Source organism: Condylura cristata, unplaced genomic scaffold (assembly GCF_000260355.1).
Source record: "Condylura cristata isolate star-nosed mole 26May11 unplaced genomic scaffold, ConCri1.0 scaffold00001, whole genome shotgun sequence".
Classification (NCBI taxonomy): Eukaryota; Metazoa; Chordata; class Mammalia; order Eulipotyphla; family Talpidae; genus Condylura; species Condylura cristata.
Genome location: NW_004567102.1, coordinates 26788374 through 26803527, shown reverse-complemented (window position 1 = coordinate 26803527; position 15154 = coordinate 26788374). Strand labels below are relative to the sequence as shown.

At 34.5% G+C, this 15154-nt stretch overlaps 1 protein-coding gene across 2 annotated transcripts in view; it reads right to left on the bottom strand.

Annotated features, from left to right (window-relative positions):
* The window catches only part of SMAP1 (small ArfGAP 1), a 118278-nt gene that overhangs the window by 30160 nt on the left and 72964 nt on the right, over nucleotides 1-15154 (bottom strand). The window contains exons 5-6 of one of the 2 annotated variants that reach the window (XM_004673611.2): nucleotides 9482-9559; nucleotides 4509-4589 (exon numbers count right to left, since the gene is read on the bottom strand). In XM_004673611.2, the coding sequence (XP_004673668.1) occupies nucleotides 4509-4589; nucleotides 9482-9559 (159 nt within the window). The remainder of the gene's footprint in view (nucleotides 1-4508; nucleotides 4590-9481; nucleotides 9560-15154) is intronic. The other variant, XM_012722372.1, reaches the window with a different exon arrangement.

Here is a 15154-nt window from a genome sequence, read left to right as displayed (position 1 = left end):
TAGAACAGTAACATCTACTCAGTTATAACAACTTATAGTATGCTGGAGTGCATACTTGAAGGCTCTAATAACATTTGATCAATATTGTGTAATCTATGAATCTAAGTGGAAAGTCAATGACAAAAGGTCTGGAGAGTATAGGGCAAAGAGAAAAAAAGCCAAAGAATGAGTAGTGGTCTCAACAAGGTTATTAATATTCCCTGCTATCAATGTCCTCATAAGATTCCCCAGCTCTTTATAGGAGGATGTGATGAGACTTGTTTTTATAATCTACAAATAAAAAGTCACTCTGGGGCTTTTGGAGCAACACCTTAAGAATGCTTATCTTAGCTACTGTGAAAGAGATTTGCTATTTATTTCTCCAGATCAACAGCATTTAATATAGGGATGATAGCAGCAAGCCATAATATAGACAAAAGAAAACTCTAAAAAACAGTGATATAATAGAAGCAGTCATCTTTTGGTGACAAATCAGGAGATCTGGAATTCATAAGGTTATGGGTTTCTTACAGAAGTGGATACTTTTTAAAAACAGAACAAGGATCCAGGTCCTCCCTAGTGATACAACGGGTTGGGGCACAGCACTGCAAGCTGGCCATAGCCCCAGGAGGAGACCCACATGGCATGGCAGACCTCTCCTGTCTCTCCTGCTGCTCTCCTGAGCAGTGCACTTCATTGATCTGCCTGTCCTGCTCCCTACTCTGTCTCTGGTGAATCCTCTTACCACCCCTACATTTCTGGCCATTATCCCAGTTCTGTACGAATAAATAAATAAATCTTTATAAAAACAAAAAACAGAACAAGGATCCGTCACTTGTGAGTGGAACAAGTAGTAGAATCACTGTACATTTTCTACTTTTCAGGATTTTGGTAACTCAAATGTCACCAAATGAGTTAAGAGGTAAAGAATTTAAAGGAATCATTTATAAGTTAAATAGATTTTGAACTTTTTTTTTTTACCATTTTTATGCATTTAGAAACATATGAAAATGTTAAATAGGCATAGAGATAACATGTTAATACAACTAGAACACTACAACTTTAGGACTTAAGGTACAAGTCCTTCTGTATCAGTTTTTATTTTGGGAATAGGGATGTAGAAGGACAAATAGGGAAAGCAAAGTAAAAACAATATAGCAAATTTTTATATTAAGAAATTTTACATAATTAAGAAAATACATTAATCTTTAATTATTCTGAGTAGTAAAACACACAGTGAAACACACAGTGATCACTTTCCATGTTCTGAGATGCACGCTTTTAAGAAACTATGTAAAGCTTATAGCTTTCTAAAGGAGAAATAACGATGTTTGTTTAAACTGAAAGAGAACTCATAAATAGCTCATGGGCTACTTGGGAGAAAATCTAGTAGATAAAATTAAACTAAGTGAACCAGAAATGTCAAACATGTCAGAATACTTTATAATTCATCAAAAACTTCTAGGTGAATATCTAAAATACGTTTTTTTAAATGTCAAAAGTATCTGCTACATTAATCTTGATTCATTAAATTTTTAAGTTTTACTTCCCTTCACCTAGATAAAAATAAACCTCATTCAAAAAAAAAAAACACCTCATTCCAGCTAACTCCATTATTAATAAACACTGGCACAACACAAATATGTAAACTTTAGTGATAATTTAAATAACAGTAAGACTGCTCAAGAAAAACAAGTTTATAGAGGGAAGCTCTTACCAGATGCTAACAAATCAGTGTAAGTTATTAACTCAACAGTGAGGAAAGTATGGGGCAGGATTCTATATAAATGCAGTTTTTTTTAGGAATCCTTAAACACTTCATTTAAAAAAATGTAAGATATACAAGAGGAGTAATAACTACAACAAAAAGGTACCTAAAGGCACAAATATAAAATCAAAATACACACACATAAACACAGAGCTCTTTAGAATCAGGCAAAAGAAATCTAGATGGGAATAAACATATGAAAAGGCACTCAGATTATTTAGTAATCTAGAAAATGGACGTAGAAAACATATCACATATCCACTAGCCTACAAATCTCTGATAATATAATGAATGTGCTATAAAGAATGTAAAATACAGCAGGTATACACTGGGGGGAAAGTTAAAGATACACAAACTTTATATGACCCTGCAATCCATTCCTAAATATATCCTAAAGAAATGTAACTGGTAAGGGATTGAACACAAAGATCTACAAAGAGTTCATAGGACTCAACAAAGAAAACAATCTAGTCAAAAAATGGGCAAAGAGCTAAAAAAAAAGGAAATGCAAATACCAACAGGTATATGAAAAAATGTTCAACATCACAGATAGGGTAATGCAAATCAAAACTAAGAGATACTACCATATACCAGTAAGAATGGCCCACATCAAAAAATTAACAAGTGCTGACAAGGATGTGGACAAGCAGGAATTCTCTTACACTGCTGGTGGAAATGCAAATTGGTCCAACCACTATGGAAAGTTGTTTGTAGAAGTCATTTTACTTTAAAGATTTATTTATTTATGCATACAGAACTGGGATACAGGCCAGAAATGCAGGGGTGGTAAGAGGATTCACCAGAAACAGAGTAGGGATCAGAACAGGCAAACAGACAAAGTACAATGCTAAGAGGAGCAGTGTGCAGATAAGAGGTCTGCCTGGCAGGTGGGGCACCTCCATGGCTGGGGATTGAACTTACACTGGAGACAATAACTTGTTTGTAATGCTGGACTTTATTTAACTTGTTATGCCACCAGGGAGGACCCAGTTTTTCACATTTTTATTAATTTCTTGTGCATAGTAAATACTTAGGATGCATACATGTACACTGACCCATTGAAGTTTTTCATCTCATAATTACTATTAGTGTCTTCATTCAAGCTCTCCATACTGCTCTTTCCAACTTTTGGAAACAAAAGAAACCTATTGTTTTTTAAATTCCTTTATAATAATTTAAAGACATTTCACTTGTATCTTCTTATTGATGCATACTAGAGAGAAAGTTACCAGATAGGAATTTGTTACTTAAGTAATCAAATGATAATTATCAACTTAATTGGTCCCTTTTTAAAAGTAATATATTAAGCATCTAAATTTCATTTACTTCAGTACACTATTACTACTACTAACCAAACAGTAATATTCAAAGAAACCAAAACTATTTCAAATAAATAATTTTTAAGACTTCAACTGAGCAAATATTATGTCTTTAACATTTAATAAATTAGTAATAACATTTAATAAATTAGTAATACAGTTTATTTTTCATGAGATGAAAAACATCAATGGGTCAATGGCACATGTAGTCAATCCTAAGAGTAGAAACATTGTTCCAACAAATGATAAAGAACCAGTATATATTTGTGTTACACACTAAATTTTAGCTGTACTTTGTAGTAAGTAATTTATGCCTCAATAAAGTTTGTACTATTTCAGTAATCAAAATCAATGATGCAATATTTGAGTAATCAAAATCAATGATGCTCCCTTCACTAACAATTCCCTTATTAAATTGAATCAAAGCCAAGCTGCCATAGTTATTTAACTAATCTCTTTACAAAGATCTAATATTCTTTTTTTTTTTTAAGACTTACTTATTTATGCATACAGAGCTGAGGTACAGGCTAGAGATGCAAGAGCGTTGAGAGGATTCACCAGATACAGAGTGAGGAGCAGAACAGGCAGACTGATGAAGTATAATGCTGAGGGGAGCAGTGGGCGGGTCAGGAGAGGTCTGCCGTGCCATGTGGATCACCTCCGGGGCAGGTAGGGATCGAACTCATGCTGAAGTGGCTTTAGCTTCTTAGTGCTGTGCTTTTAACCCGCTGCACTACAAGGGAGGGCGCATATCTAATATTATTCTTACCTCTAGTTTTCCTAATCAATCTATCCTGGATATCACTGTCAAAATAATCTTCCAAAAGGACCCTTGTGAAGTAAGTGTATCATTTTCTTAAAGAATTTGAAATGCAACCTACAGTCTTTTGTTTCCAAAGAAGCATCAACCTGGAACTTAAGGTGAGTTCAATCTACATGCTGGTCTTAACTTTCACTACTTTAAGTTACTTACACATACTTTTCTCTACTAATCACATTTTCTAAATATAATTCATCTATTTCCAACTTTCATGCCTGTCCTCAGAATGTTTTCAATTGATCTACTTACTCCTGCCTTCTACCATAATCCTATCTATACTTCAAAACCTAGCTCAACTGCTAACTTTAAGCATGAAATATTTTCAGAAGGCCTTGTCAGGTACGACCTCTTCATTTTCTACACTGGTGTCTGTACATCAAAGTCAAAAATAGCATTCTTTATATGATTAATACAAGAATGCTTCTCCTTAAATAACTCTCAGGATCTATGTGCATTCATATGTAAGAAACTACAAATCATACAAGACATACTTAGCACAAGATTCATTCAGTGAATACTGTTGAAAGAACAATTATGTGCTTATGAATATCCCAAATGTCATTCCCAAATAAGTATACAAATAAGACTGTAATCTTTATAGATTAAAAAAATGGAATTTTACCTTTTCAGTTGTAAGAGGTTTTGCAGGCTTTTCTGGCTCCTTTTCTCTTTTCTTCTCTTCCTTTTTTTTTTCCTTTTCTTTCTAAAACATAGCCCAGAATTTTTGTAAGTTTACTCTTTAAAAAAATGTCAGCTTTTAAAACATTTTATTAGTTTGCAGCATTATCTGAAAATGATACAAGTATTTGATGACAATATCCACTGATATTGATATGACTGTAAACAGCCAATTCGTATGTTCGCTGAGGTTTTACACTGACAACATAATAAACATCTTTTCTTAAAAACCAGGACAGATGTGAGACAACTCAAAACTTCTATAGCTTAGAATGTTTTGTTAGTTTGTCTATTAGTTTTACATAATAGTATCTAAATTCTCTAGTCTATAAATTCTCACTGTATCTTTACATAAGGTTAAACTTCCTAACAGTAACCATAAAGTTGAAATTTCAACAAGAAGGCAAAGCAAACCAACTGATGGAACAGAATGCCTTATATAGACTTAAGATAGATTATAACATGTAAACAAATAAACAGTAGGGTAGAAGGGTAAAATTAAAATCACTTTAATTTTTTAAATACCATAAAACATTTCAGTCCACAAACAGTGTATGCTTTTACAAAAGACAAATATAAACTTTTTTTTATGAAAAAACTAAGAATATGTTTGGGAACAAGATCCATTTGACTTGTATATTTAATTCAAGTCAGTCTAAGTAAACTATAATGGTATTATGGTGGTCACAATTTACATTTCAAAGGATGAAACAGAATATAAGAACTTAAGCATCCTAAAAAAAAAAAGAAAATTTAAGTAAAGAGGATTCGTAAGGCACTTAAGAGGCAAGAGATGATCAGAAACCTAGAACTAGATGACTGATACAATGGATCTAGGCTTTAAGTGCCTAGCAGCAAACACAAAAAGATAAACCAATTAATCTTTAGGAAAGGCACAATAGCAGACAAACAAAACTCAGTCACAATACATGAAGATTGCATTTATTAAACTTGACCTCTCTCAAGAACAGAATTTTCTATTTGTAAATCAAGAAAAATAATACTGGCAATTCCTAGACCATAAAGTAAGAGACATAATGAAAGCCCCTTTTGGTCAAAGTCATGTGGTAAGCATTTCATTGTCCAACCTAGTTTTTACAATAATGCTGAAGGGGGAAAGTTACTATTGTCATTTTACACATGAAGAAGAAAAATCCTGTAGAAAATAAACTCAAAAAGTAACACAGCTATCAGTGGTAAGGCTGGGACTACAGAGCACAAATTCTCAATGCTCACTAAGTACTGGCCAGTGGAGCTTTGCTATTTATTATTGTTGCTATTCTTCTTTACAACAGCTAATAATTACAGAACTGTTAGCATGTATCAGACACTGTTTCAACTCATTAAGTCCCCATAAAAGTTTTGTAAGTAATATTATTCCTACTCTATAAGTGACAAATAAATGAGTTGTGCAGAAATCTTTTCATACTATAGACTGTTGTCTAGATATTGTAGTTTGGTGAGGAAAGCAATGTGACTGCACATTCTCACTAATATGTTGGGGATGAGTTGATTCATAACCTCTCAGAGGTGTAAGTTATTATTCAAGGAAACCAGTATCACAGAGTGGGAAGGAGCTTAATTTTCTAATCACTGATTAATGAGCACATACAAAATTACCAAAAATAAACTATGGGGCCCTCCCTGGTGGTTCCAACAGGTTAAAGTACAGCACTACAAAGCTAGCTGCAGCCACATCAGCATAAATTCAATCCAGGGTAGGGAAATGACCCACATGGCACAGCAGACCTCTCATGACCCACCCGCTGCTCTCCTCAGCAGTGTACTTCGCCGATCTGCCTGTTCTGCTCCCCACTCAGTCTCTGGTGAATCCTCTCACTGCACCTGCACCTCTGGACTGTATCCCAGTTCTGTATGCATAAATAAATAAATCTTAAATAAAATAAAATAAAGTAACTATGCTTAAACAAAAGGAAACACAATTCATGTTCTTGAATACTGGAAAAATACTGCCAAAATATGGCCAAAATCTAATCTGATTCCAACTGTGTATTATGATACAGGCTTTGAAGTAAGTTTAAAAACATGGGTTCCAAACTCAGATCACACAATTTGACCTACAGATGGCTCCCATCTATAGAATCAAAAGCTTTAAAAGATCAAAGAACACTGTAAGAACCTAAGTTGTTTTAAAGTATTTTCTCAGCAAGAACAAAATATACCAGTGGATTACAGAATACAAATTCCGGAAAGTTGGTTGTTATTATGTACAAATGATACAGTGAAACAAGGCCTCCTACCTACCCGGTAAAAATATTTAAGTCCTGCTAAGACTGAGAAAAGTACATATTTAGTTCATTACAATCAAAATATAATTAATTGATTTAATTAAAGCTCTGGTCTAAAATTTTTGATTATGTGCCTATCTTAAAATTTGATCAGGACCTCCCTGATGGCTCTAGGGATTAAGTCTCAGCGCGATCAAGCTATAGCCAACCACTTCTGCACATGATTGATCTCCGGCCAGGGAGGTGAATCCTCTCGCCACCCTGCACCTCTGGCCTGTACCCCAGTTCTGTATTTGTAAATAAATAAATCTTTAAAAAAAAATTGTGTCATATATGCTCAACCATATGTATATTTTATAAAGCACAATAGCACTGCATTATGCAATTATAAAATGCATAAAAGCAGACATTTTAAGATTAAGGGGGAAAAGTCTGAAAAGTTATTCTAAATGGACTACCCTGAAGCACTCCTTGGGCAACAGACATCAGACCTGGGAAACACAAATGAATTGGACCATTGCTTTCTAAGACTTGAAGACAGAAATTACACAGTTCAAAGAGTAACCATTCCCAGATAAAAAAGGTTGGCTCCAAGGCAAATTCTGAATACTAAAAGCTGCCTTTGACAAACTTCTTTCTACTTGCTCATGGCAACCCCCACACTCCTAGAGTTCTCCTTTCCTGGGCCTGCTTTAAAAATTCCAACCACTCTCACTTGTTCACCTCCAAACATTGTATCAATCTCAAAAACTGTAGAGGACAGTCCCCTCATAAACTACTCTTGCTCTGCAAGTTCAAATTCAAGTACTCCCAGCTTTCCATTCTCAGTTTTCCTCCTGTCTTTCAATATACTTTCACTGACTCTGAATCTCTAACACTCTTATGTTCCACAGTTACCTCATACTCACTATACCAACTTTTAATTCATCTACCTTCCTTTCCCTCAAACCTGTTTCTCCCCTTCAGCTTATTATCCTTTCTTCTTGGAGAGCAGCCTTGTCTACCAGATGCTCAAGCCAGAAACTAGGAATCATCAAAGCTTTCCAAAGCACATACATAATCCATCGATTACTAATTTCATGGATTCTGTCTTCAAATTCTCTTAAAACAACTTCTTTGCTGCCATTTTAATACATACCCCCCATTGTTTTATTCATGAATTAGAGTAAGAGGTAAAGACTTTCACCATTGATCAGTACAAAACTCACTCTCCATAGTCATTAGTGTTATGACATGAAAATCAAATTCTGTCATCCCTCCTATCCTTAGAACTCATTAACATGCCAGAACAAAGATCAAACTACGTTAGAAGGCTCACAAAGTTTCTTCTCCCATTTTCATGCATTCCAACTATATCACTATCTGTAAATCCCTGAATATTCCATTCTGCGGACAGTTTTTTTCTTTTTTCCACAAGGAGGCAGTTTAACTGTTGGGGTTTGGAGCAGTTAAAAATCACTGACCTTCGGGGTGACTTGTGGGGGTCTCAAGCAATCAAACTGCTGAGGTCCTTAGGGCAGTGAAGATGCTGACAGCTAAAACTGCTGGGGCTTTTGACCAATTAAAATGCTGAGGTTTCTGGTCAGTTAAAAAGGTTGAGGCTTTCTGAAGGCTGCTAAAGCTACCATGCAGCTAAAATATCAAGTCTCATCTCTTCCCCCTTTCTCATCAGCCCCCATTAAGGGGGTATATCTTGAAAACACCTTCTAACATCAAATTGGCTAGGATTCCCACCACTGGCTTAGAGGCTGCTACTCCTGTTCTTCTTATAAGCCCATCCTCGGTGGATAAAGCAGTAAACAACAACTGGTGTATTCACAGCTTATCTACCTGTGTTTTTGGAGGGCGAGATCAGACTAAGTGGCCTCATACCACTGACTCAGGGTAACAACGTCACACACTGTAGTCTTAAATTGCCTGTTTCCTCCATTAGATTCTCAGCTCTTGAAGGTAGGGGCTACATCTTTGTCTTTCTCTCCCCTATCTAGCAGAACATTACCAAAGAATGGACACCGAAAAAACTTTAAAAAATGGCTCAAATTAGTTCATTAAAATAGTTATAACAACAACAACAACAAAAGTTGAGTCAAACTAAAACCCTTAAAATACTGTACAGATGACTTTTAAAATAATGGTAGTATCATGTACTTTGATCACCTCTACACCAAACACATTCTAATAGTTATAATGATGGTTCTAAATACATGATTCTACACTACACACACTGTATTTGTAGGATGGTTGCTAAAAAAAAAAAAAAAAAAAAAACTTGGTTAAGTGTTTAAAGACATTGTAAGTATGGAGAGAAAACAGTTTTTAAGAGAAGATTTCCCTAGTAGATCAAAAACTTACTGGCAACTATTTTAAAAGCTCTTATTATAGGATAGTAATGAAAACATCAACCAAAAACTAATACCTTCTTAATCTATTTTGTTGAGATGTATCTACTTTGTTAAAAAAAAAAATCACTCTGAAATTAACTGTAACTTGAAGTCCTTTAACCTTATGCATAACATAAGAAATATACAGAAATTGTTGTATTTACTATATTTAATACTGGAAACCAACCAACATATAAACAATTATTCTTAGTAGTACTCCCAAACTGTATTACACTGTGAAAAGAAGTTCATTTATTATTAAATACTAGCTCATGCATCCACCATACCTCCAATTTGTTTTTCTCAACAGCAGCCTGTAGAGGAGAGGATACCAAAGGCTGAAGAGGAGCATCAGAGGAGGAAATCTGTGGAATGCCAGGTGAAAAGTCAGAAGAAAATACAAGTAGAAGGTAAAAAGAACTGGTAGGTCCAGGAAAGTAACAAAAATACAAACTTATGAGATAAAGAAGTACTTGAAGATTATGTTAGTGAAGGAAAATAATGCATAAAGCAGTACTGCTTTTTTAAAATTTCTAAAAGGATTTACTACAGAAGTGTTTGATTTTAAATAACTTTATGACAAAATTTTTTAAGTACTCAGATAAAATCAAAGTATTTGAAAATAATTAAGATTTGTGATAATTAGCTCTTAGTGTTAACACTGCAGTACTGAGGCTCTGAAGCATGATAACACACTGTTTTAATTAACAGGTGGGTGAGCACAAATGAGTCTGTTTTTAAGTATAAAAACTTCTAAGAATGGAAAACAGTTGAAATAGCAAAAAGTAATTAAAGTTATAATTAACAGTTTAAGAAAACAGAAGGCTGGGAAGGAAAAGAATGAATTAATGCAAAGTAAGAGTTGAGCAGCAGATGGACTTATCACAAAGCAATTTATATATGTCCTTCCTTAATATCAGTATGCACAAACAATTTCCAATGCTGTACTTGTTGAATTAACCAAAACATTAAGGGCAATTATATGCAGTAGAGGCAATTTATACAGAAACAGATTTCATCTAAAAGCCTTTTCACACATCTTCCCGCCCAATTTCTATATGTGTAGCTTGATCACTTTAATGGAAGCATTATCTTCTTGCTCTCTTTATCTTCACTACCAAAATATAAATGAAATAAGTTTACAAAAGGCACAGTAGATCTTTGGAAACATAAAACTGACATTTCTATATTTCCCTGTCATATCAAAAATGTCTATGAGGAATTTCTAAAAATAAAAGATGTTACTATAGAAAGGTCATTATGTAGTATCAAATAACTATGAGATGGCTATTACTCATTCAATCTGTTTGTGGTTAAGCTAGAAATAGCTGTAATTCTTGACTAGTTTTTCTCTTGCACAATCTTTCTTAACTCTCTTATTGTATAGACTGGTCATTTAGTGACATCTAATGGAAGTACACAGAAAAATGACATAATATAAAGGAAACAGTTATCTTTCATTAAAAAAAATTTTATCTTTCATTAAAAAAAAATTTAAACTATGCCGTAAGTCTGGCTTTAAAGCTGGTTTGTCCTAATGGACATTTATTTGCTAGAGATCTTTAACTGCTTTCTTCATAAAAAGAATAGATGAAAAGGTACAAGAAATCACTTAAGATGACAAACAGTATCATAAAGACTTCTTTTTCCAAGCTCATATGAAACCTGAACATAAAAATATAAATCAAGGTAGTTCCTTGTAAAAGTACTTGTTCTCTTGGCCCTCCCTGGTGGCGCAGCGGGTTAAAGCACTGCATTGAGAAGCTAAAGCCACTTCCGCATGAGTTCGATTCCCGCCTGCCCCGGAGGTGACCACATGGTGTGGCAGACCTCTCCTGACCCACCCGCTGCTCCCCTCAGCAGTGTACTTTGTCGATCTGCCTGTTCTATTCCCCACTCTGTCTCTGGTGAAGCCTCTCACCGCCCCAGCCTCTGGCCTGTACCCCAGTTCTGTATGCATAAATAAATAAATCTTAAAAAAAAAAAAAAAAGTACTTGTTCTCTTTTGAGATATTAAATGGATTTGGTCACTTTTAACTCTGAAGGAAAAAAGAACTAATAAAACTGATAAAAAAAAAACTAAACTAATAAACTAAAAAAAAAGAAAAAGAAACCAAGAAAACTAGTCAATAAATATCAATGATTTAACAAGGCATTTTAACAAAATTGTAATCCTATGTCCAGTTAGGGGAAAAAAGAGACTTATTTTAAAAAGACATCAGAAAAGCCAAGGGACAGATCAAAGATGAATGGATAAACAAATTGTGGTATACCATAAATTACTATTTGCCAGTAAAAAAGGAATAGTCTAGTAATACACACAGAAAAACACTAAAGTCAGACATAAATGAATAGTGTTTGATCAGCATTCATATGACACTCTATCAATGAAAAATATAATACACTGTGATAAAAAATAGACCAGTCATTATTTAAGCCAGGGACATAGGGTGAGAGGTGCAAAGCAATTATATGGAGAGTTTTTACTGTAGTGCTTGTTGCACAATAATCTATACTTCTTAGAACTTCTCTGAACTCACTGAACTTAAATTATGTACCTTTTACTAAATGTTAATTACTATACCCCTAAAATAAGACTTATAAAAAGTGAATGAGCAGAGTAAGGTACATTATGTAAGCAAGGAATGATGATATAGAAGTCAACAAACTGACGTCTGGAAGCAACAGATAGGAGAGAACATGATCCGTACACAACAGATGAGAGAGAACAAGTGACGGGAAAGGAGAACAGAAAAAATATAAAGAACTAATTACTTTTGAGTGTTTTTTCCTACATCTCTTAAACCACCACTCATCACCTCCAGTAACCTTCCTAGTACAGTATTACCAACATCTGTGCCGCCTGGATTAGTTAGCTCCTATCTTAAGAATCTCTGCCTCAAAGGAAGGCCTGCTTTTCTCTAAACTGACATTCTCAAATGCAAATATAATTGATCACAGGATATCCCTATTTTGAAGACTTAACTAGTTCACATACATTCATGTTAGAACAGAGTTCAAACTCCTTAACTACAGCATCAACCTTATCACTCTACCTTTCACTGCCCTGTCTATAATTGTCTATAACACCATTCCTCCTGGTTTGAGCTTGCCAGTCAGCTTCTCCTTCCTATAAAGATTCTCTTGCTTGAAACTACCCATAGTTCTTCTAGTTCCTATCTATCCTTTAATTTTGAGTTGACAATGCCTTTCCAAGGAAGTATTCTTTCATTTTTCAGCCTGACTAAAGTAGCCACTTTAGGTACTTCCAAAGCACTTTCTATAATATTTTTTTGCATGCTATCACATGCAGTCCAGTAAAGATCTGATTGCTTATCAAAATTCTTGGTTCAAGTGAGTCCTCTAAGACACATTTTTTTCTGTTTTGCTCACTACCTTTATCAAAACAGAAGAGGTGAATGTCACAAAAAAGAAGCGAGCATCTCAAAGGGAGCGCAAAAAGAAGGCTCAATTTCTGCAGTTATTATTGCTCTTCAAAAGTTCACTGGCTTGCTAACTTTTTAATCTCAAGATCATTACCTACACTTATGTCAAATTCAAAATTTATAACTAGATGCTAATTTTCATTTCATTGAATTCTAGTACTTTTTTAATACAAATACAGAGCAAGCTTTGACCTTAAAAAACTTCATTAGAAATGGGTGGTATCAGTAAATTCAATAATCTTATATATATAGCCCTCTATTCTCTGTCCTCCTCTCATTCACCTCTTCCATCCATAGGAGAATATGCAGTGGGAACACAGTGATATTCTTCAGGAAAAATGAGTTACAGAACTTTCTTAAATTGTATGGAAACCCAGAGGTTTTGCTCTAGACCACCATCAAAGTAAGCTATATGTGAAGAACCTCTTAATTATATGTTACTTAGATATATAATTAGTTATATGTTACTTAGATATACATATATCAACCTTTATACATATATCTGTAAGAATGAAAACATTACCTTTTTAAAATTTTTATATACTATTCAGATAACTGATCGGAAAAGCAATTTCATGTGAAATTCATACTGGACAATTAAAAATCTTTGTTGTAAACTCAAACTGACTAAAAATTTAATTCTGAAAGATGAGCAGTGGTATGGTAAAACTAAAAATATATAAGATACACTGGACTAAGAAAAACTGAGTTAATTTTAATGTCATCAACTCCCAAAGATAACAGCTAGCTGTTTTCCCAAAACAAAACTGAGGGACTTAGGAGGTCAAGATAACAATTTTCTGTATACTTTATTGCTATATTTTTTTGGTTTTGACAATTATCATGGTAAATAATGTGAAGATGGAAATATTTGGGGGGGGATGAAAAGGAGAGGGAGAGAGAAAAGTTGCTCAAGAAAAAGGGCAAATCAAAAAGCAGAATTCAATCTCATTTACTCAAGACCTGCTAGACCTCATAAAAACCCACTTTATAACTATTTCCAGTTGTGATTTACCATTGGTTAAGGAGACAAAGGATAAGGACAGACAGAACAGATTTTTGTACGCAAAGCTTTTCAATTTTCCCTGTCAACTCATCCAACAAAGAAACAGAGAGGGCAGATTTCTTGTTTCTCCTGGAAAAACATAATTCTAAGATGGCCACCAAACTTTCTACCCCAACTTCCTCGATTTTGCCTTACAAGAAAACTAACAATCTTTAACAGTTGGTGACTTTAAAATGATCAATTTTTCTTGTTCCAGCTTATTTATTTCTGATTGAAAATTCTCATATACAATCTACTTAATAATGATTGTGAGCAGGACAACGAATTGAATATTATGGATTCATTCCCCTGATTAGGTTGTTATAGGACAATGATGAAGGAATTTTATAGACATAATTAAGATCCCCCAAATAGTTGATATTCAGTTAATCATGTTTGAGATTACCATGGGTACACCTGGCCTAATCACATGGACCCTTAAAATAGGCTGGTCCCTTTATGAAATAAAGTCTAAAGTATGAGAAATTCTCTAACTGGACTTAAAGGAGTAGTCTGTAGTGTTGTAAGAAGATGGGGGTTTTGGCAAGGACCTAAGTCCCTAGGAGCCAAGAGTAATCACCACCAAAAAATTAGCAAAAACACAGGATCTTTGTCATAAAACCACCAGGAAATGAAACCCAACAATGACTGAGCCTAGAAGACAGCCACATGCCTTACCTAAAATTAAGCCACTGGCCAACATTTTGATTTCAAAATGTTGTTTTCAAATGTGAATCCTGATATGAAAATTTAGTTAACCAATGCCCAGAATTTTGACCAACAGAAACCATAAGATAGAAAATTTGTATTGTTTTAAGTCGCTAAGTTTCTAGTAATTTGTTAATGGCTTAATGGCTAAAATATTATACAATAACCAACCCTTACTAAAAAAAAAAAAAAATTTGGAAAATCCCAAGCATTCTTACACTAAACTCCTATTCACATTCAATCCCTACTTGCCTTTCATTAATTTACTTCCTCATATTTGTTTTCACCTCATTTAAATAACCCAAATAAGGCCCTCTGTGGTGGACAGCAGGTTAAAGCACAGCACTAAGAAACAAAAGCCACTTCAGCATGAGTTCAATCCCTGCCCCAGGAGGTGATCCACATGGCCAGGAAGACCTCTCCTAACCCACCCGCTGCTCCCATCAGCAGTGTACTTCGTTAGTTAGCCTGTTCTGCACCCCACTGTCTCTGGTGAGTCCTCTCACCACCCCTCACCTCGGCCTATACCCCAGGTCTGTATGCACAAATAATTCTTTAAAAAAAAAAAGTAACCCAAATAGCTCTCTTTCACTCACAACACAAGAGAGCTTGTGGACTACACACCAAGTAAAATACCTGAACACTTTTTTTTTTATCAATAGTAGTTTCAAAAGTACTTCCATTAAAATTTTTCCCAGTAGAAACTTACTAATCTTACCTGAATTCTTGCCTCCATAGTGTTTTTATTCTACTTTAAGTTT